Source organism: Epinephelus lanceolatus, chromosome 7, assembly GCF_041903045.1.
Source record: "Epinephelus lanceolatus isolate andai-2023 chromosome 7, ASM4190304v1, whole genome shotgun sequence".
NCBI lineage: Eukaryota > Metazoa > Chordata > Actinopteri > Perciformes > Serranidae > Epinephelus > Epinephelus lanceolatus.
Window position 1 is genome coordinate 20502071 of NC_135740.1, and position 23920 is coordinate 20525990.

The following is a 23920-nucleotide window of genomic DNA, read 5'->3' on the forward strand; positions in this document are numbered from 1 at the left end:
CTGGCTAGCTAGCCCTAGCCAAATGTGCTAACTAATGTAGCCACGTGTAACTTTAATATATAATTTTCCAATTAATTTACAGTATTAACATACAGTTGTGGGGGAGAAAAGACATATGCATTTCTAATGGGCTATTATTTGTTCTGGGGCAGACATGTCCAAAGTCTGGCCCGGGGACCAATTGTGGCCAGTGGACCAATTTTAAATGGCCCACTGCTTGTCTTTAAAGTATACTACATGTGGCTCGGCTGGTTAATAAAGCAAGATAATTTTGCATATTTTCCATTCACCTCACAATGATAGGACTATCACACTGTTTGTAGACATGCACATTGGAAATATAAAGGCGAAACTAATGCGATTTCATAAACAGACATGGCCACAGCAAAAAAGCAGAGAGTCAACATTGAGGGCCACCACTTTCAGGAGCGCTGGAATGTTGAATCCTTTTGCACTGAAAGATGACACAGTTGTATTTGTCTCATTTGTAGGTAATTTATTTTTAATAACTCATATGATGTGAGAAGCAGCTGGCCCCCAGATATTTTTTGGACACCCCTGTTCTAGGGTAATGATCTTCCACCGGATGTGCAAGATTGGCTCAAAAGCAGGTAGCTATCATTTTAAGTCTTAATTTTTGTGACTCAACATTTGTCAAGTGAACAACAACTGCAAGCACATCCATTGCTATTGAAAAACTTATAATAAATACGATACTATACTATACTAAATAATGGCAAAATATGAAGTTGGTGATATAAATCAGTAGTTGCATGAATGTGTCATGTTTGCTCCAGAAAAACACTGAAATAAAGTGTAGCTACTTTAAACCTGCTGACCACTAGAGGGCAGAAATTAGACTTAAAACAAATAAACTGCACAACAGAGTTTTGATATACTATTGCATCATAAATATGCCTTGTAACAGGCACAAAGTATCATGGATTAAATCCCTTATCAGTCATACTTTTATATTTTCTGCAGTGGATGCACACAGTTAGATTGTGATATTGTGAACTGAAAGTAAGTATTACACAAGCGATGTGGAGTATTGCATGGAGTATATAAAAGGGACAGATGATGAAGTTACCACTTAGTTAGTCCAGCGGTGCTCCCTCCCCTGCTAATACTCACATCTACATTCAAAGTGAAACAGAAAAACTGAGCCTCTGGAGGAGAAGTTAAAAATTTGCAGAGCGCATAAAATATCCACCCAAAGTGTCAATGTTTGGAGACTTAAATGTCAAATACAGTTTATAGCTAATGTTTGGAACTCAGCTGTTATCTGCCATCTTGTTGTTTTGGCTTGGCAAGAATACCTAAATTTACTGATGTACAGGTCACTACTATATTATTACTTTACAGTTGTACACAGGTACTTAGCCAAAAGCTCAAGCTCCACTTACATGGCAGTAATACTGTAAAATGTTAAACACTAACAGAGTGTTGTTAGCTTGACAATATTCATAGGCAACAGATAAAAATGACTGCAAATTACAGTTTGCTTTCATTATATTTCTATAACCATGTCCTCATCGTTGTGGTTTTATGAGTACTGTTCAAGTTTCCAATACTCTGCCAGGCAGCAGTTTGTAGAACTAATTGTATTGCCAAATGTACTGGAAGTTACAAATAAACTTCTTTAGCTTGATTAAGTCTTATTGTACACTGGAGGGTTTGCTTATCTTTGGCAGTTTGCACAGTACGTACCGATTACTGAGCTGTGTGGAAAAAGCACACACTGTTGCAGTTTTCAACTTGGCTGGCAGTAGGGCACAGTAACAACTCATTTACATAGTTGGTCAACTTCCAGTGTAATCTTTTTGTGATAAGATGTACTTTATTAAATCCCAAGGTGAAATTCAATTTTTCACTTTGTTGTCATATACACACAGGCCTGAAACACACATACACGCACAAACAGAACCTACACAGGCATTAAATGGAGAGATGTCAGAGTGACAGGCACCCCTAGCAGCTGGGGATTCGGTGCCGAGCTCTCTTGCATCTTGGCGATGCCTAGGAGGCGAGCTGGCACCTATCCAGCCAAGTCCCAATGGACTGACCTCCTGCCACCAACCAAAAGTGGTGCTGCAATACCTGGTCAATGTGTGTAGTGATTGGAGCAAGCCCCTTTTAGAGCACCCAATGCTAGAAATCCATTTAATATGTTGTCCACGTATAGAGGACATATCAGATATTACACTGATAAGAACAGATAGAACAAATCAAACAATTCTGTAATATACAATAAAAGTTAATCAAATGACTCAACAACAATTGTAATTATGAATATTAGGTATTAAATCATCATCATAAAGTCATCATCAGTGCAGGTCACCGTATGTGTGGCTCCATTCAATTGAACCAAATATGCCAGCTTGAAAAAGTGTGTTGTCAGACGGGATTTGAAAGTGAAAAAGCGAATCAATATTGCGAATGTCGTGGAGGAGACATGATCTTATCCAAAGGATGAAATAATTTTACACAATTTTGAAGCCTAAATAAATGATTTTGGAAAATTATGCTTAAAATAAAACCCAAAATTTAACATTTTATTTAAGAGGTATAAATGTTAATGCAGAGTGTTTGTTGCAGTGAACGTCAGTTCGATTAATGTGATTTTATGTACATTCATTCAACTTTATATGTTGGAAAAATATTATTTCTCATATCATCATGACACTGATATCAGACAGTTTTAGTGGGTTGTTGTTGATGTGAGTTTTCTGCACATACATGTATATACATTATCATATTTGAACTGCAGTCTTTTAACACATATCAGTTTAAACCAGTTAGTATTCCCATCATATGTCTTCTCACTAAATGAAAAAGGAGCACTGATCATATAAAAAACTTAAAAGAAACCTCTTTGCACGACTACTTCACTGACCAATATAACTGACAATATTAGCATTTCCTGCCCTCTACTGGCTTGAAATAGGAAGAGCAAGTAAAGGGACAAAACATTGTCCAACCAACCTCTGTTAAAATAATCTAAAACAAACTAAAAACATATTGTAATGTAGATGTAGTGACTAAAAATGAAGTACCAAAGAGAGTTGGTCCTTTCAGCACAAGTCAAAAAAGATAGTACAATTAAATCTCGTCAGCTAAAGCTATGCTCATGTTGTGTGGTGGATATACAGTACTTGTTAATGGCCTTCATGTTGTTGACTCGACACAGATGGAGTTTTTGTGTTTAATGTACTTAGTTTGCTGCCCTTGTTTTAAAACACCACACCAAAGTTCCACTATCATGCTATCAGCAAACAGCTCCTTGTACAGTGGGTGTCAGGATAGCGTTTGATAGCATAACTGTTGATTTAATGCACATTGATTTGAGGGGATGGACCATTTTGTTGATGGTATGGTTTTCCTGTTGTACCATCCAAAGGACACTTGTACATTTTTTTTCCTCACTGCCTGCAAGGTTCTAAAAAAAGAAAAAGGATGTTGTTTTGCCACCCAGCACTTCCATGTTATGAAGGGTATAAGGAAAAATTAAGTACTTTTTAATGTTGCACTTACAGGAAATTATATAATACCTGGACCACATCATAGTATTGTTGGACAGTCTTTGATGTTTGCAAAATTTTGCCTGAACCATTAAATAAGAGACAAAGGAAGCCTTTCTGTGGCAGATTTCCTTTTTGTGATCGTTCAGCTGCCGTGCAAAGGAAAGTTATGGGGTGGGATTTAAAACATAAAGCAGTCAACTGCTGTGTGTCGAGCAGTTGCTGCGAGTATAGCTGTCCTTGTTCAGGATCATTATGCAAGCAGCTTCTTTTCCAGATAACAAGACAAAGGACATTGTTCTGGCACTGTTTTGCTTATGGCTTCATTGTCTAAGCTCCGACTCTTTTCATGTCATCAGGGATTGTTTTTCTCCGGGTCAGTTAAGGATAGAAAACAGTGTTATGCACTGCACAGTAAAAAGCAGCATGTCTGATCTGAGAAAACAAGGCAATTCATTCATTAATGCCAACCTGACCATTAAAATGATTTCTTTATCATTTGAATTACACCTCACCCTACAATTTAATATTTGGCTTCTTTTTATGCAGTTAAGAGAAATCATGTCAAACTTGTATTTTGCTGATTGCCTTCTAATCAATACTGAAATAACAGATTACTGTGTGGTATTAGGGGCATGGCCTTAATATGTCCTAATTGTGTCTTTTTTGCCACAGCAGTCCACAGAGTGACGCCCATGTTGTCCCACAAAAGGAGGCCTTTCTCATCCATTACGGCTAAAGTTCACAAAGAGATGGTAAAGGAGACATTCCACCAGCCAGTCTGGTTGCCTGCTTTGCATAACTGGCCCCACAAAGGTCCCGTTTGCATATACTGAAGCTGAGAGAGGCAGCTTTTTCAAAATGATCAAAACCTGCAACAATATTTAGTGTTTCCTCTGCACTTTGAAGAACTTAATTTTGATAAAAACATGATCTGCCAAGCACAAAAATAACAAGCTTTTGCACCAACAACCAAATGACGTTTCACACCAGTGTTGATAGCAACTGTTTCCCAGGTGTGGTCTGTTTTTACATTTCCACATACTTAAAAGACATGAATCAAGAGGTAGTGTCTACAGATTTATTACATATTAGGTAATAAAAAAATGTTTGGATATCACTGATTGTGTTATCAGTAAGAAATATAAATTATATGGGTTCAAAATAGCATACTCATTGTTCATACATGTGATTAAACTATGGAAAAAAAGATGATTAAATTATCAATACCATATTTAAATAGCACATCTAACAGTGATACACTGTACAAGAGAGGCTACACATTCAATGCAAGTACACACTAAAGGATAGACAATGGTTTACGCTGTTTTATATTAACATAATATACAAACTAAGATCTGTTAAATATTGTCCATCTCACAGCTTCTCCTGTGATCCACGTTGTTGTCACCAGTCATGAGCCAGCTTAGTTTTTTGTTTCTTCCCTATGTGAGGCTGGAACAGTTTACTAATTGTGTTGAAGCCCTTCTGGTGCTCTCTGTCTTCTCCATCCTCTGCCTTCTCCCTGCACTTGCTCTGCTGCAGTCCTCCCATAAGTGCTCTGACCTCAGCTGACACACCTTTGCCGAGGTAGTGAAAGGCCTTCTTGCCGTCATTATCTCTCTCATTTATACTGGCTCCGTAGCTTTGCACAAGCAAAACCATGACTTCAGTGTGGCCGTGCATGGCTGCGATGTGTAAGGGTGTGTATCCTCCATGCGCTTTGCTGTTGATGTTCACATGAGTGCCTGTTTTTCTTGAGATATCCACAAGCTTGTGTATCATCTCACTGTTGCCGTCCTTGGCAGCCCAGTGCAGAGCTGTGAAACCTGACATGAAGTCCTTCTTCTGCGCCAACCGTGTGTCCTGCAGCAGCAAACCATAGATCTGTCCCCACAGTCCGGCTGCACACTTCACCAACCACTCATGAGCTAGTGGCTCCAAAGGCACAGACTCTGAATACTTTGCATCATCTCTCTTGTTCTGGGGCCTCACCAGGGGGAAGCCTGGGGGTTGCATGTCCTCAGTCTGTCTGTTTTTACACTGGGAGTCACTTGGTGCACCCAACTTGCAAGCTGTATGATCCAGAGTTGGCACTGATGGTGCGGAAACTTTAGTTATCAACCTAACTGGTTTGTCTGAAGTTGTATGCGGGTGTAGTTGGGAATGTGACCCATGCTGTGCTGCTGGTGCAGAGTCTCTCTGAGGGGATTTGACTGCTATGACAGCAAACACAGCACCAGATTTCCTTGCTCTGCTCGCTTGATCTCCCGAGATATTCAGGACTTTAACAGTAGTTGCATCCGCACTACTAATGCTTCTCGATAACGGTCTCCTTTCCTGCGTGCTCCTCGCAGGCGCACGTTTAACATCACTATAATAATTCCCATTTATGTTCGTGGGGCCGCACACATTATTGTTCTCGATGTCAGAATAAATCACGCTGGCTGGCTCGGCTCGGGGAGGAGATGTGTACGAAAAGCTCGTGTTTTGGCTCGAGACACTGTCATCCATCTGTGTTTTCTGCGAGGCATCATGCGCCACCTCTTTATTGACAAAGTCCTGGTACCTCTTCTTCACAACCACGAACTTTACCTCGTCGATCTGCTTCACCACAGCGACGCTGTTGACCAACTTTTTGAAAAGGTCCCTATTGTGCTGCTTTTCCGCGGGATCACTGCAGCTGATCTGGCTCCTGAAGTTGTTCAGCAGCTCCGAGTTCTTCACTTTGCCTCCGTGCTCCAGTAGAAAAGACAAAATGCATTCCTGGGTCAAAGCCATTTTGTCCCACAGGGGTAAAAATGTGAAAAGATGGAAGCGATCGCTTGGATAATAGCCCGAGGGATAATCTCCTTGCTGTCCGTGCTCCCCTCTCTGTTGTCCTCCACCAACCTGCAGCTTCCGGCGCCTCGCCAATAAATCCACCCGTTTATTAGTCATGGCTCTCCCCGTTAAAGGCCCCGGTAAAATGCTTTAAAAAGTAGTAATAAAACAAAGGTTGTAATTACTGTATCTATATCAAGGCTGTTAAAACAACTAAAGACAAACTCTACATTTATTTTTTTTGGTATTTGCATGGAGAGACATATGAGTCAGATGTTATTAAATATATTTAGGACAACTTTTTTGTATGTTCATTGTGTCTCCAGTTTTGTTTAATACAGCAACTAAATTTTCTGTGATTTTCTACAAGCACTTGGCTATTTCTATATGTAATATATTTTGTTTAATCAATAGTATGTCACATTAAAAATGCATATTCTTCTACCGTACAACAGTAAGCCTAAATGTTGACTCCCTTGTGACCTATGAAGCACTTTCCCAAGACTTAGAAAAAACTTTTGACCAAATAATGATAAATATGAATGAATGGATAAAAAAATCTATGAGAATTGATGGATTAATTCATTCAAATGATGATTATTATTAAAACATAACAACACAGTAATGATACCTTCATATGAATGATATATAATGTATCCTGACAACATCTTGACAATAGTGTTAAAACCATGTAATTCAGTGTATTTAATACTTAGGCTACGCTTTTTGTAGTCTGTCCATACTGCAGTGGTGCAGAAATAGGTAAAAGTAAAACTTATATGTTACACCATCAGTCCTAGATTCATAATCTATTTGTAGAAGCACAAGTAAGCACAAAAAAACATACCTAAAGTATAGTACCTAAAGTAGTATACTCAGGCAGCAGATTGCCCCACGGCAGAGGGTTCTGTTATATTATTAAATTTTAGGGACTGTTCTTTACTTGTTGGAGGAGGGAGGTTGCTGGGGTGTAACTTCTTTATATATGTATATATATATAAGCTACAGATATTTTTTCCTTGAGCCTCCCTGAGTGACTGGCAGAAAATTCTTATACCTCTCTCCGCCATAAATTAGCTATTACATTTTTAAAACTACACTTTGATATTTAAAAGTTAAAAATCGAAGACAAAATCCTGGAGTTGAAAAAGCCTTGATCTTTCACTCTTGTCGTGCATACTGGTTAGTTCATGCAAACCATTTATTTTTAGCCAAATTTCAAATGAAATGTAGAATAAAGTGATTTTAATGAAATGTCACTATTTAAAGCTCAGATTTATAGTTATGGTTTTTTTTCTTTTTCTGACAGAAGCTTTTGTGGGATATAAAATCCAATGATAATTTCTGTTTTTTACAGTTTCTGGCCATGATAAATGGTGTAATTTTGGCAATTTTTATTTTAAAATTTAAAAAATTGGCACTAAAATAAAAACAAAATGCAACCATTCAAGTTTGTATGCCCCTCTCCTAAGTCTCACCCTAGTGCTCCTTTTTGCACCATCCCTCCCCATCATAAATAATGAACAGTCCCTTATTACTCATGCATTACAGTTTAGATGTTGAAGATAATTTTAGAAGCTCTACACAATAGTGGATAGCTGTACATTATACATGTTAATTACAAATTTTGCATGCAAAATCTTGATCTTCAAAATTAATTGTCAGGTCATGCAGTTGGGTAAGAAGCACATATTTCTCTTAAATGTATTGGAGAAAATCAATAAAGTACAATTTGATGTGAGTAATATTATAAAGTAGCCAACAATGTCTATCCCACTTTATGCACAGCGACACTGTGCAGCTGAGTTCCTGTGTCATCGGGACTGCGTTGCTAGGAGACAGCTGGTCTCCAAGTGTGTGACTGTTGAATGAACTTGGACCCACTTAAAATGGGAAATGGCTTTTTTTTTTTTTCTTAATATTTGTATATTGTATGAAACCCCTGGGACACTGACAGTGGCTCTACATGCTGTTTCAAAGTTGATGAAAGAGGAGAAAATCTGAGCTGAAAATGGAGGTTAGCTGTGACAGAGTATTGCTGCTATTCCTGTTTTAGCTGGTTGTTTGAAGTGGCAGTGGCTTTAGCTAGTCTAATCAGTGATCTGAAAAATTACTGAGCCAAAAAAACAAACTAAAAAAGAAAAGAGCTTGCACTAAATAAGGTAGGCTGTGTGGAGCTGTTGTAATGTCGCCCTCCAGCACCGAGGGGGTGTTGCCTCCAAGTGGCCATATTGAAAGCAGTGTGAGTCTGTCCGTGCTTCATGTGGGGAGCAGGTCTGGCTGAAGACAGATAATTACGGCACACAGCCACTTCTGACGATGGCGGCCAATGAGGTAGATGTCTTCGCAGTAAGTATGATGATGTGCTGTCTGCGGGCCTGCAGTGACTCATGATTTTGGGTGTCGTCAGAGCAGATATAAACTAACGTGGCTTTCAGGTGTGTGTGGGAGCAAGGTGATGGTGATGGGCTGTGTAGAGGAAATGCAGCAGGGTCGGCTGCTGCGGTGTCGAGGAAGCTTGTTGTGGATAAAGACGGATTGGATAGAAACGATGCACCGTCGTCGCTGTATGATGTGTGCAGTCTGTGGAGACGTGCACTTCTGCATCCAACTGTGCAGCATGAAACTGCGTGTGCTGTTTACCATGTCAACACTGTGACAGGTGCACACGGGTGCCAGCAGTTGAATGAAACGCAGGACAGCAGGCAGTTAAGAGACTAAGTTAAGAGGATAAACATAAGTAGCAGCCTCCTCAAGTGGCAGCTAGCTCCTCGAGATGGTTCAGCGAAAAATTAAATATGTATTAGCCAAATGTGTAATTCGTGGCGATCAATGAGTCAGTTACAAAGCCATCATAACTAGCTCACAGTACGTGCCTGGTATCCTGTGTCCTGTGCACAGGTTGCACTGAAAATGATGCAGGACGTTGTTAAGTTAAGGTAGTGTGTGTGTGTGTGTGTGTGTGTTTGTGTAAGGGGAGTTATGGGTACCAGGGCAGCCAGCAGCTTGGATATCCTCCCACCCTGTGAAACAACATCTAGATAAAGAGCTCTTTGTGTGTCTGTGTGAAGGGAGAGGGACAGAAACGGATGATTGTTGCATTGAACACATCCTGATCCTCATGTTGAGCTTTTTGCTAGATGCCAGTATCCCAGGGTGTTTCTGCGATGGGAGATGAACTGCTTCCCAGTTTATACAGCCAAGGGGAAAATACAGTCAGTATAGTATGTTTTATTGTGTAGATTAAAACACCTTAATGTGTAACATGGAAAATGTACAAGTCTCGGGCATAGAAAACTGTTTTTATAACCAATTAACTATTAAAGTGATTTGTAATTAAACATTTTGTGTGTCCCTTTTCTTAAATGCGATGCTTTTCTTCTGTTTGAATCATTAACCAAATTAGACATTTTGATTTTGTACAATTGGTTGAGCAAAACAAGCAAGCTTTTCGATTATATTCTGACATACAAAACAGTAAATGACTTATCTATTAACCTAAAAAATAACTGACAAACTCATCGATGTTGAAAATATTTTTTAGTATAGCCCTAAATATAAACCATAACTGCATCATCAAACCGAGGCTAAGGCCTTATACTTAAGCTCTGCATACAGACACAAGACACACAATGCAAATTATGACATCTGTGCTCATTCTCATTCTCATAGCTTTTTATTTTCCTCCCAGATTTGTGATTCTGTAAAGGAGGAATCTGTGATATGGAGACCGAACTATTCACTGCACACTATTCTGTGTGTTAAGTGGAAGAGAGAGATGACCTCATTTGCAGAGAATGCTTTTAAGCTTGAAAGCAGAATGTGGGGATGGGATCTGACAGACGGAGTTTTTAACCCTGCCCTTATATTGATTTTTGTCATTATCTCCTTTAATATTTAGTGGTATGACATGAATAAGGGGAAATAAGGGTTCTTGAGTCTGATATTTTTTTCATCCTGCCTGTTTTCTGAATACCTCAGCATGAAGAAAAGCGAAACCTGGAGCTCGGTGGTCATGTGGGGTTCGACAGTCTCCCAGATCAGTTGGTCAGCAAATCAGTTGCACAGGGATTCTGCTTCAACATCCTCTGCGTAGGTACGTCTGCACCCAGGAGGAGTTCATAACCCAGAGTTAGTGCTATGACCGTAACATGAGTTAGATGGATTTTGGAGCGTTAATGCATCACCTCATCTTTCCCTCATCTCTGTTCTCCATGTTTCATTTTCTATTTTTTTGCAAAGGTGAGACGGGGATAGGCAAGTCAACATTAATGAACACTCTTTTCAACACAACGTTTGAAAACGAGGAAGCCAGCCACTATCAGAGTGAGGTGCAGCTACGGCCACAAACCTACGAACTGCAGGAGAGCAATGTCAACCTCAAGCTGACCATTGTGCACACTGTGGGGTTTGGAGACCAGATCAACAAAGATGAAAGGTACAGATTCTTATCGATTGTTGTTTATCTATTAGTGTTGTCCAGATTTTGAAAAAGAAACTGTGCTGCACAAAGGAAGAAGAATACATAGTGTTATTAAGATGGTACAGAAAACTTGTCACAGAAATTTTCAGTGCTGTTTCACCACTGATCTTTAAAAATTCATAGAATTTTTTTCTTTGTTAGTAGTGATGGGCAAGGTTCTTTTCAGTGTACTGAATCACTAGAATCCATTCATTAGAAATATTCATTCACTGAATCATTCTGTGCTTGTCGACCAAAGCTCCAACTATGTGTAAATCCACTCACTAAACTGACACATGGCTGAATGTTCAAATTAACTATTAAACTGAGAACAGAGAATTTAGTTGGATAAAGATACTATTTGCAAATGAAAGCTGAAGTCCTACTGTTAAAGGAGCTGAGTCTACTACTAGCTACTGAGGTATTTGACCAGGGTTGACGCGCCTGTTACTGGACACGCTACGTTAGCTTCGTTACCCAAATGCTGAATCAGAGTCCATGAAACTTCTTGGGTTGCATCACCGTAACATTTATTCCATGTGTGCATGGCAAAGTCCATCTGTTACATCCACATTTGACGTTCAATACAAAACACACAAACAAAACTGTAGCGGTCCACGCCATTGCGGTCAAAAACCATTTGCCCTTCTGGGCCAAACACCTGATGACCATAGTGAGGTCACATCCTAAATACCTGAACTCACCAGGTGACAGGACAGTGCCCCCCAATGCCCACACAGTGAATTACACAGTTAAAAGCAAACCTCCCAATAACATGTTTGGCTCCTATACCTACCATATTATTGACAGAATGTATATTTTCATAACACCTAATTATTAATTACATATTCAGTACTTCTTCCTATTTCAACCCTTCAAGACAGGAAACAGAGGGAGAGGGCAGACTTGAGCATCACAGCGACACGTTCATTGTGTCAATCCTGTCTCCTAGAAATTATGTTTGTATGTTACTAAACTGCTTTCTTAATTATGTTGTTGTGGCAAAATAATCATTGAATGGATCAGATCAGACATAATGTTTCTTTCAAGTAACGAAACAATACATTGATTTACGGCGTAGGTTTCGGTAGGAGGTGGTTGGGGAGGATAGTAGGCATGCAAAGTGCAGGATCTTGGCACCAGAACTTTGCGTTAGCATCCAGATTCCTGTCTCAGGTTTAGGCAACAAATGCACTTTGGTTAAGGTTAGAGAATGATTGTGATTTTGACTAATTGTTAATAAATAAAAAAATAAATAAATAAAAAAAATCCAAAAAAGGTATCAAAAATTATGCTGTAGTCACTATGAGTGGATAGTGTATTACAGGATTGCCTATTTAGGCAGAAAACAACCTAAATACGTTGTCAGTGAACATTTTGCTGATGCGTTCAGTTTAGTATCAACACTTTTTTAACTTCTGCTGCATTATGTTTTCCTAAAAGGTTGTTTTCCCTAAAATATATGTTTCAAATTAGTTGTATAAGCATAATTTTTAGGCGACAGGGCTGACCGTGTAATATGTTCAGTGAATGCATCACTGAACATGCACCGTTTATCTCAGTGAAAGACTCAGGCTTAGCTACCTGTTTTTTCATATTGCAGGTTTTGCAAAGCTTTGTAAACCATGAAAGGTGGTGAGATTTAAAAAACAAACAAACAGATCCTTTCGTTCACTCAAAAATTGGTTGTGTACACAGACTGTTTAGATAATGAACGCAGCCTCGGGGACGTCACCCACTGGTTTGTAGATTGTCGTTTTGAAGCCTCGAGTTCGGCATTTCACCTGTCGCCATCTTGGTTTTTTAGAGCCAGAAGTGACCATATTTGGGCAAGAGGGTGGAGCTGTGGGGGAGTGAGGGGTGGTTCTGATTCATAGACTGGGGCAACACCTTGCAGTCTTTCACACAAGCAACCACATATTTAAAAAATTTGGGTCTTGATAGAATGTAAATGGAACCACTACTGTTTTTCATACCAGGCTGTAAACATGTTTATTTCTCCTGTAAAGTTGGGCATTTTAACATGGGGGTCTGTGAGGATTGACACTGTTTTGGAGCCAGCCTCAAGTGGCCTTAAAATGAACTGCATTTTGTGGCACACATTTGTGGTAACCCTAGATTTGCAAACACTTCCACAAGATTTTATGTTTCATATTTCAAGTGATCATTTCAACCCAAACCATTATATTTTACTAACACTAACCCAAGTGCATTCTGTGCCTGAATCTGACCAGACTGTAACCACAGATTGTCACACCATGAAACAGTGAGACAGGAGCATTTTGGCAGCTCGCAAGACTTTCACAAGTCTAGGGTTTCTATCTAGCCATGACCCAAAAGATTCGTTCTTTTATATAAATCGTTTGTGAATGACACAACACTTTTGGTTAGGTCAGAACCAGCTATTATTTATTTCTCCCTCTTGCTCTGCGGCTGCAGCCAACACAGTTACACAGAATGGAATTGAGAAAGAGATCTGGCCTGTTACTGGCATGTGAATTGGGAGGAGAGAGAGGGAATATGGGAATGACTGGTAGAACTAATGCAATCTGAATAGACATTTGAGTGCTCCAACAGCAGGGAGTGAAAAAAAAGCAGGCTTTCTTGGCTGAGAGACTGTAGCTGCAGAGTTTGTAACCAGGCCACTAGCATGTCTTTCAAACAGCAAGGCAAGGGATGTTAAGTTTATTGTTCATACATGTAAGGATAAGATAATGATGCTCATTTTTTATTTTGCTGTCTTTCTGTGCAGCTTCAAACCCATTCTTGAGTATATTGACGCCCAGTTTGAAAGGTATCTCGAGGAGGAGCTAAAAATAAAACGTTCCTTGTACAACTGCCATGACACAAGAATCCACATCTGTCTGTATTTCATCACTCCCACTGGACACTCCCTGAAGTCCCTTGATCTCGTCACAATGAAGAAACTGGACAGCAAGGTGACCGCAGAATCTGGCACTTTGTATTTCAGCATTCAACGTTCCTTGTTCCTCAGTCTGTCACTCATGTTATGTTTTTTCCACGCAGGTGAACATCATCCCTGTCATTGCAAAGGCGGACACTGTATCCAAGAGCGAACTGGACAAATTAAAGATCAAGATAATGAGCGAGCTGGTCAGTAATGGAGTGCAGATTTATCAGTTCCCTACAGAGGATGAAGCTGTTGCAGAGATCAACACGTCCATGAATGTGAGTCCTAGAAACACACAGACACACTTACATAATACAATGCTGTATGTATTCACCCAGGATGTTCAGCTGTTCAGATGTACAGCTTTGTCGTTCACCCTGCGCGCCAAACTATGATGCTCTATGTATCTCTCGAGTGTAGTTTTGGATGGGTCATTTTCCGCTCGTTCCATGCATACGATGTCTTTTCAAAGTAAACTTTAATCTTCACAGGAAATGTTAGTTTTGGCACTAAAACTACTTGGTTAGGTTTAGGAAAAGATCATGATTTGGTTAACATGACACTGACTTTTGGCTTCACATGGGACACAAACAGCCGTCTCCTGGGTGAAATACCTGTGTTTGTTTGACTTATCCATTCACCCAGACCTCTTTACGTGGACTTTCTCATTTATACTACATCAGCTGCTCTGAGCATCTAATAATGCTGCAGATGGGTTCACATTGGAGTTAGCTGAAAGTGCATCTCATTCAGACTTGTAAATCTCAAAGGGTGCCTTTTGCATCGCTATCAGACGCCAAAAGGTGTGACAAAGCATTGGTATTTGACGATCTGGGAATGAAAACGGCTCGATCTTACAATATGTGCTCTCACTTTCTCCATCTCTGTATTAATTAGTCTGCACCATTCTTTTGGTGTTATTTATTGAAGAATTTTATTAGTGTGGTTCCAGACCAGAGTCCTGCATGGGTTCATTTTTGCATACCCGCACCTGCCCATACCTGTGAAGCTCGAATAGTTACCTGTCAGTATGTCTATGTCAAAGCCACACCGCCCGCACCCGTTAATAAAAGTCCCGCGACCTGACCCACACCTTTGATTAAACACACACAGGCTACACTCACTCACATTCAGCTGGGTTCTCTGTGCTTGAATTACAAATCCAGTGGAGGAAAAGTGTCTTTCCTGGGCTGAGCTCGTGGTGAAACAGTACGTGCAACCACTACAAGGTCAGGAGACATTTTAGCATGCTTCTTCCACCACTATAAAACCTCAAAAGGATCCCCGTTGGGTGTCTTGAACTCAATGTAGGCTGCCATCCCATCCTCTGGCTGCACAGTTTCATCGCTAGAGTCCTCCACTTCAGTGATGATGTGACGATGGGGTCAAAGACTTGACTTGTGTCATTGACTTTCAAAATAAAAGGCATTGCAGTTTGATAATATGATGTCAAAATATAACACATATACTGCACATCTGTTTTATTTGATTTACTGTGAAAAATAATATACATATATTTGCTCTCACCTGCTGCCCACCTGTGTGTAGTTCATTTTTACCTGTGCGTGTATTCTTGAATTTATATATATACATATTTTTACCCATTACACAGCTTTTTGTAGGTTTCTTGTTTGGTACCTGCAGGTACCTGACCCGGTGCAAGTCTCTGTTCCAGACCTTTGAATTGTTGACCACATCTCAGATTTTTTTCAGCAATTCAAATAGCATAGAAATACTAGTAAGATCTACGACTGTAGTACAATTAGTATAGTAGTACAGCAGTATTAGTAATATCACTAGTATAGGAGTAATAGCATAGCAGTGATAGAATACTGATTATCATACTACGATTTTATGATTGACGTTGCATAAAACGCAGGACATTTGTAAAAAGAGTTGAAGTAGAACAATGTAAACCACCATTTAAATCCATAGGAGACACATATTTAGAAGCATGTCGTAATAGCAGGATGCGGTCCTGAATATGACAACTGTCGTACCATTTTTAACCACATTGTAACAATATCAATACTACATGTTACAGACTCATCTTCCCTTTGCTGTGGTTGGAAGTGTAGAAGACGTTAAAGTGGGAAACAAGATGGTGAAAGCAAGGCTGTACCCCTGGGGTTCAGTACAGGGTGAGTCTGCCGAATGGATTTGACAAGCATCGTAAAAGTCCCCCAGACAGTAGCAGCTGTTTAGTCAGAAGCCTTCTGACAAGCTATTGTTAGTTTTTCTGTTGAGATGCAAACATGATATCACTATACTTTATGAGCACAGTGAGCACTGACTTTTCATTTAAAAATCTCAGTAAGTGCAGCATGACTAAGCTTCTGTTTTTTTTCCAGTGGAGAATGAAAACCATTGCGACTTTGTGAAGCTGAGGGAGATGCTGCTGCGTGTGAACATGGAGGATCTCCGGGAGCAAACTCACGCTCGACACTATGAGCTCTACCGCCGTTGCAAGCTAGAGGAGATGGGGTTTAAGGACACAGACCCTGACAGCCAGTCGTTCAGGTGAAATTAGGGATAGCAGTGATGTAATGCATGTGGGCAGCTTACCTCAGTGGAACTGCCATAAAAAACCCTGCACTTTTAAGATGTAAAAACTGTGGCGATTAATTACATTATTGATAAACAGCACACATTGTTTACATAATTTCAGATGCATTTTGCTTTTCTCCTTTTTACCAACCAATTAGAGCTTAAAGGAAAAGTGCAAAGCTTTATATGTGTATGTCCAGACTCTAGTTTAATTATTTAACTAATGGTGTAATTAATTGATGTATTTGGTTATATTTTTGACTCACCTAAACTTTTAGTGTCGTCATATATTCATGTCAAGATTAGTCACTCCCATCTCCCTGATACTGGGGAGAAACTACAGTAACTTCCTGTGTTTATGTCATGACACATGATATGTTAGATGTTGTACCTCCGACGGAGTTCAAGATTAGGTTTAACCAGCTATTTATAGATCTGCCTATTTAAAGTTCTTAGTGACCACTAGCTAATTTCAGACCATCCAATCAAAATCAATCAACTAGTTAAACAGGAAGTCATCCCTAACTGTAAAATAACCTCCAGATATAACAATTTTTAGGGTCAACAATCCTTTGTAAATGTAGATATGACTTTATTTTATTACATATGCATACATGCAGAAATATAATATAGATGTTAAATGCCGCTGCTATGGGCACAGATCACAAGGGTATTGTGCCAGTGCTTGAGGGGTCATCATAATCATACGTATTGCATTAACTCTTGCTGATGACCTAATGACCTTGCAGCCAGGTAATGCCGCCGTGTATGCCTCTGTGGAGTATTTTAGAGTGAGTGGAATCATTGTCGTTTTTAATTTTGTGTTATTTAATTTAAAATATTCCCAGTTTACATCATTATTAAACTGCATTTTGATCAAGTGTCAGGTCAAATGTTGACCGTATTACCTCTTTTGATCTTCAATCTAAATGGGTCATATGTTAACATGCTAGTTTTATTGCTCCCGCTATGCCTGACAGTTCCTGTAAAAATTGAGTAAAGCTCTACATAAGAATTGCTTGTTAATTTGCAATGCATCAGTCCCCACCTAGTCTGAGTGGGCGGAAGTTTGCTGCAGAGATCAGCCTCTCATTTGGCGGAACGAACCACCCGCTGAAGTCCTGCCCTACCACCTCCGGTTGTGTAGCAGTTTTCAACACGTCCTTTACTAACTTTTGCGGTGTTTGATCTTGCGGGGATGTAGCCATTTTTCTGCCATGGTTCGCATCCTGTAGGTGATATTTTTGTGGGCGTGTTAGATGAAAACCTGTTTCCCCCCGGCAATATTTTTGCAAGCGCACCATTGCTGTGGCACCGCCCAGAACGATTGCGATTGGTTGAAAGAAGTACAAGCAGCCGGGGCGTTTTTTTCTCCAATCTCACAGTGAGAGTCGGCCTAGCCAGACCTTTCTTTTCTTGAGAAAGGTCTGGTGAGCGAGACTAGTCCCCACCTAGTTAACATTTATGTTACATCTGAGATGAGTCAGAACTTAAAAACAGCTGGATCAACCTGCTCCTGGGTACTAATCCTGTCCAACAAGGCATTAGACTGACCTTAAAGGGACAGTTCACACACAATCAAATAGACATTTTTTTTTCTCCTACTTGTAGTGCTGTTAATCAGTCTAGATTGTTTTGGTGTGAGTTGTCAAGCGTTGGCGATAAAGGCTGTAAAGATGTCTGCTCTCTCGGATATAATGGAACTAGATGGCACTGGGCTTGTGGTGCTCAATGCAACGTCTCTTTCCAGAAATCATGATCCAGTTACTCATGATAATCCACAGACCTTGTTGCAAACATTTTCATGTAGGAACTATTTTCTTAGTCTCGAACTACATCTGCCAACAGTATCACCGCATAGAAGGAAACATGCGTCTACTGCTAGCTCACCTGAGCACCACTAAGCTAGCTGACATTAAAGCTCAGCCAAGGAGGATGCCATTTTTGTTTATATCTTGCACTGCTGCGAGCACGAGCCTTTTGTCCATGAGTAGATGGATCCCTTCTTCTGTGCACTAATATGGCTGGTGGGTGAAGTTCAATAGAAAGAAAATAGTTCCTACATGAAACTGCTCACAACAAGGTCTGTGGATTATCTTGAGTAACCGGGTCATGATTTGTAGAAAGAGACATTGCTGTTGAGTTTTTCAAATGTAATTTTTCGGTGCTTTGAGCAGCATAAGCTGAGGGCCATCCTGTTCTATTATGCTAGAGAGAAGGCAGACATCTCTATGACCTATACCAAAACAGTCTAGACTGATAAATAGCACTACAGATGAGATAAGAGGGAAAATAAGGGTATTTTTGTGTGAACTGTCCCTTTAACTATGCTTTTACTCTGATCTTCAGCCTTCAGGAGACGTACGAAGCCAAGAGGAAGGAGTTCCTTGTGGATCTGCAGCGCAAAGAAGAAGAAATGAGACAGATGTTTGTCAACAAAGTGAAGGAGACAGAGGCAGAGCTGAAAGAAAAGGAAAAAGAGGTGAGGGTTAACATGATCATAAATAAGTGGAAATATACCATAATTGTTCAATCTCACATTTTGCCCTGTCCCATCATCATCATCATCATCTCTAGCTTCATGAGAGGTTTGAGCAGCTCAAGCGGATGCACCAAGAAGAAAAGAAGAATCTGGAGGAGAAAAGACGAGAACTGGAGGAGGAGATGAATGCCTTCAATAGAAGAAAGGTTGCAGCTGAGACACTGATGGGACAGGCACTCCAAGGCTGCTCACAACCATTCAAGAAGGACAAGGACAAGAAGAAGTAAGTCTGCTTTTACTGCATGGATTTCATTTGTACTGCTGCTCAAGCGGTTCCTATTTATACACCATAGTTTTCAGAGCAAGCGCTAATGCCACTAAATAGTAGTAACGCTAAAATTTTTCAGGCAACTCAAGGCTAATTGGTTAATGTCACACATACATTATATTCACAAGCCATGGACACGTATTCTCCAAGCCAGTGTATGTAGAGCTGAGCAGACAGAAGGAAGAGCCGTACAGCGTGATTAATGAGATAGTGTTATTTTCCCAGAAGCCATGTTGGCTCATAAACTGATACAGGGATAGATTCAGACTGACACTGTGTGCCCAGACATAGTGGGAAGGGTCACAGCTTGTATGACACAGCCTGATGCTTATGTTTCTGCGGGCTGACCTTCCAGACTGTATCTCAGGCAGGGGCACTTCTGTTTACATTCGACCGGTCTCACCGATGCTGCTCACGCCATGTGCAACTCAGATGATACTCAGACATCCCACATAGAGCCGCAATAATTTCTGCAGGTGTAAACATTATATGTCAGGATCGATTACATACGCTCAGAGTTTATATACACAGCTCAATGCTCAAGATTAGCCTCGAAAAATCCACAATCACAAAGCTGTCTTAAGGATTAGGAAAACAGAAGCAAATGAAAACAAAAAAGGAAGCCTTTGACCATTAATGGCAGTTTGTACTGGTTTTAATACCCTACCATGTGGGTGAAAATGTTAAAGAGTGCCAGAAACATTAAGCCAGTGTAATCCCACAAAGGGCCAAAGATGATTTCAACAGGTTTCTACTACCTCTAAAATACTGTAGCTGAGGATCCTTCTGACCACGCTGTATAACCCAGTTTTAATAAAAGCAATGAATACATTATCAAGTATTTTTTTTTAAAAATGAAAGAAGAGCTGCACATAGGCACACTAAATATATGCACACAAGGATTAATATGATAATTCTTTAGATTTATGACATTGAGGAAGATGAGGACTGTATGATAAAAAAGCTGTCAGGTGTTGAAAATACATCTGTGTAAGTTAAACGTTAAAGGTGAGAATTTGTTCAGACTACCTGATTTGTTTTTCAGAATGCAAATGTTCCGCTGAATTAATGTATCTGCTTTAGTTAATAAATTTAGTGGTATGTTTAGTGTTCAGCAGCAGTGACAGAAAAAGTCGATTATTATATGCAATCGTTTCTGTTGGTACAGACATGGTTGGTTACCTGTGGTGTAGACATGGTGTCAGTGTCATGTGTCATGTTTGATTTGACCTGAAACACAGTTTGAACTCCTGATTTGAGTGATCAGATTGAGAAACGTCTCGACAAATTCAGTTTTAATCTGATTTCAGCCCACCTGTGAATGTAGTCTGGGGCTGGGAGACATGCTGCGTCTGTTAAAACACAAGGCTCACCAGACGTGTTGTCTTGTGCCAACAATCAAGGGCACGTAGGCAGGTTGTGCCTGATGTTGAAGTGACTATAACCATAATGTGCATAATGCTAACAGCAATGTAAAATAGCATAGCCTACTTAGCAGAAATCCTGAGTTCGGAGATGATCTTCTTCCAGGCATTGTTTTCTAAGCGTTTATCAAAATACTGTCCATTGGACAGATGAAATGCTCTGGGTCATCCTGTACTAATATAATCTACTTCTCTCTGTGTCTGAAATTCCATACGAACATGTTATTCAGTAGGCTAATCAGTATGTGAGAGTTTTTAGTATCTCCGAAACCTTAGTATGAAACCAATAGACTGTGAATTGCATACTATTTTCAGAGAAATATTACAGTATGCAAACACTGGACTTTATGATGGCATGAATATCCCACAATGCAATGCACTACAGGACAATGCTCATAACAGACAGCTACCAAGGCAGCATTGTAACATCATCACACCTGCCCCGGGACTACAGTTGAATATTAGCTAAGCTGGCTAAACTGGCACGTTTACAGAAATGTTTACTGGCCATGTTTATTAATGTGCACTGTCTCTGTAATCTTAAACTGTATAAATAAAGTATATACTGTGCTTCAGTTTAAGTGTAAGTATGTACGAAGTGTTAGATTTCATTTGGAAGACGTAAGATAGTTTTAACATTATTTTTAAAGTACTGGCAGAGCTTAGGTTGGCAGCTGTTAAGGAGGTTCTCAAGAAGTGATGTGGTAAATTACAGGTCAGTGCATCAGAAAAAATACATACTAATGTTTATTAACATGAAAGTATATTGAATGATGGGACACATATCAGTTATGTAGTGGAGTGTGCATTATCGGACGCAGTGCCTGTTCACTTCAGGGCACAGCTGTTGTGCTTGGGAAAGCTCCCCATGACAGTGTCGCTCTTGCTTTTGAGGGGGCCTTCTGTATGTCAACACTGACAACAATGAGGGTGCAAAAAGGGCAACATGTGTCTGGGCTCTTAATCTGGTTTGGAGAAACTGGTTTTCATGGGTTTTTTTAAACAATCTGATATAAATGATAAAATGTCTGACGCTAAACGTAGCGTAAAATGTATAAGTCTATGGAAGGGAAGTGGATGCTGAAAAGAAGTTACAACCGAAACACTGTTGCATTCCCATTTCATTCATTTATTCATTTGATTTCAACCATTCCTCAGTTCCTTCATTTTTTCTTTTTTCCGTATTCTGTCCTGTTTCTTTTCCCCTTTCAGTTGATTTTTGGATCAAACATCCAGTGAAACCAGGACTGTGTCTGCCATCAGCATGGGAAACTGAGACTGTCATATCTGACATGACTTACTGACACTGTATGTGTGGACTCAGTGTCACAGTGACTATGCACGTATGTCAGACTGAACAATGTGATGGCTGTAAGCCGCTGTGTACTTACGGATCAAAAAGGTAGCTTTGCTCAGTGTATTTAATTTGTCCCTAATGCTGACTCTGCTAGACGCACAATCCATGGACTGTTTTCATAACATGTAGCTTGTGTTGTTTTATGTTCTTGCCATGAATGTGTGTTCACGTCCTGGTGTCCCGTTGAAGAACGGGAGACTTTTAGTTACTGACTGAATCGAGCTGATGGCTGTGAGCTGTGTTATGTATTAACATGGAAGAAGCATTTGTGTGCTTTCAAACATGCAGTTTTTCACAAGTTGAATGGTCTCCAGTAGGTTATTATAAGACAGAATTTCTAATAATGTACATGAAAATATTGATAATTGTTATTGGTAGTTTGAGGTACGAAACGATCTAACACCATTCTGTGCAAAGTTATAAAGAAAGTAATTGAATTAATTTACAGTGAGTCTGGAAATGGAGCAAATATGTTGCCATAATTTGTATTTAAATAAATAATGTCGGTGGAAAACCAAACAGAGCATCAATTCATCTGTTGGTCAGCTGAACCCATTCCCTTTAAACTCCCTCAGTTCTCTGGGACTTCCCATCTCATCAGTCATTTGCGTGATTCAAAGCATTTCATACTGCACTTGTTGTCATCATGATGTATCAAAAATGTTTGTCTGATTTAACAGTGTTTCTATAAAAGCATTATCCATTTAACTCAAGTTTCAGCTTTGATTTTGCATCCCTCAGTGGCAGCACACAGGACAAATAACAAAACTTATCATTTGCACGAAACTTTCATATCTTGTTAAGATTTGTCTAATAACCTTGCTGAATATGTAGATTTGCTTGTTCAAATAAATGACCTGGCTTTTCTTTCCTTTTCATAGCTTCTTTAGTCTCCCATCTGCGTACTCCCTAACCTCAGGAAGGAATTTGAATTAGAAGACTTTCTACCACATCAAAAGATCACAGACTAACTATCAATTGTATTATTTTTACAATGTGAAATAACAGTTTTATAGAAATGCACTTAACATCTCTGGAAGTGATTTAGCCTAAAGTCTTCCATGTCTACTAAACTCTCCTTTAAGCTTTTAAGCTGTAGCATGGTCTCTGCATGGCTCCTAACCTTCATTCCCAAGAGTGTTAAAAGATCGTCATTGCCAAAATCTCAGTTTTTGTACTAGATGTGCTACCTTCATTTATCTGCCATGTTATGCTTGTAGTTTTTGACTGATGACAATTTACACTGTGAAATATATGTTATAAAGTGACATGATACTGCTGTTAAATGTTGTACTGATCGTACATTATATTATGATTTATAAGCACTTTAAATCAGTCATGGTACAGATACTGTCATCATAAAAGGTATATCATATGCTAACATGTCAGCCCTTATGTTGTGTCAAACAGCTAGATAGAAGTATTTCATAGTTTTAAACTGCAAAATCTATATATACAGTACATATACTGTTGAAAAAAGCCTGGATGTATATATATTCAGGATTAAATCTCCTTATGTCAGTAGATCTATATGGTGGGTCTGTGTCGGCCCGCTTACAGATTTGTATATCCTGATGTAATAAAGACTAACTTTATTGAAAACGTGCCCTGATCTCTCCATAATTGCACATTTAGACAGAAAAGTAGACAGAAAATGACAGGTTGTGGTAAGCTGTGGTCTCAGCAGGGTCAGGATCTCTCCAGACTGTTCCAGAAACCTGCCAGTAGGCGTCCATTTAAAGAGAAGAAGAGGCAGCAGAGTGTAAGGATGAAGACTGGCCTATGAAAACAATTAGTACATGACATTTTAACAATTTCTGTACAGTTTTCCAGAAGATTCACCAACAATTTTGCTGTTTTCTCTGTTATTCCTCCTTTGCTGTAATGTTGCACACATTTTTTGATATATATATTTCACCGAACGCTAAAACGGATAAGGAATTAACTCGTAAATTGTGCCGCTTTAATGTTGAAAATGAAAGTGATTTTAGTGTAAATGCAACATTATTTTATTGCCAGTATAATAATGAAGTAACAGTGGATAGCAAGTCACGGCCATGTCCCG

The 23920-nt window shown here is 39.5% G+C and overlaps 2 protein-coding genes and 1 non-coding gene across 6 annotated transcripts; 1 reads left to right on the top strand and 2 right to left on the bottom strand.

Annotated features, from left to right (window-relative positions):
- Positions 1–2065: 2065 nt before the first annotated feature.
- LOC117261521 (U2 spliceosomal RNA) lies at positions 2066–2247 on the bottom strand. Its single transcript, XR_004502054.1, has one exon. It is a non-coding gene; the product is annotated as a U2 spliceosomal RNA (small nuclear RNA).
- A 2343-nt stretch (positions 2248–4590) lies between these two features.
- On the bottom strand, positions 4591–6422 carry sowahab (sosondowah ankyrin repeat domain family member Ab). Its single transcript, XM_033633261.2, has one exon. The coding sequence runs from the start codon at positions 6300–6302 to the stop codon at positions 4929–4931; it is 1374 nt and encodes a 457-aa protein (XP_033489152.2). The 5' UTR covers positions 6303–6422; the 3' UTR covers positions 4591–4928.
- A 2107-nt stretch (positions 6423–8529) lies between these two features.
- Positions 8530–23457, top strand: LOC117261053 (septin-8-A-like). Of its 4 annotated transcripts, none has more exons than XM_078169281.1 (10): positions 8530–8678; positions 10326–10440; positions 10587–10782; positions 13559–13745; positions 13834–13995; positions 15762–15858; positions 16069–16237; positions 18614–18746; positions 18842–19029; positions 21711–23457. In XM_078169281.1, exons 1-10 carry the CDS (start codon positions 8664–8666, stop codon positions 21712–21714), a joined length of 1266 nt encoding a protein of 421 aa, XP_078025407.1. In that variant the 5' UTR covers positions 8530–8663; the 3' UTR covers positions 21715–23457. The 4 variants fall into 4 exon arrangements, with proteins under 4 accessions (XP_078025407.1, XP_033489151.2, XP_078025406.1 ...); XM_033633260.2 differs by having other exon boundaries at positions 22737–23457; XM_078169280.1 differs by having other exon boundaries at positions 8539–8693.
- The last annotated feature ends 463 nt before the right edge of the window (positions 23458–23920 follow it).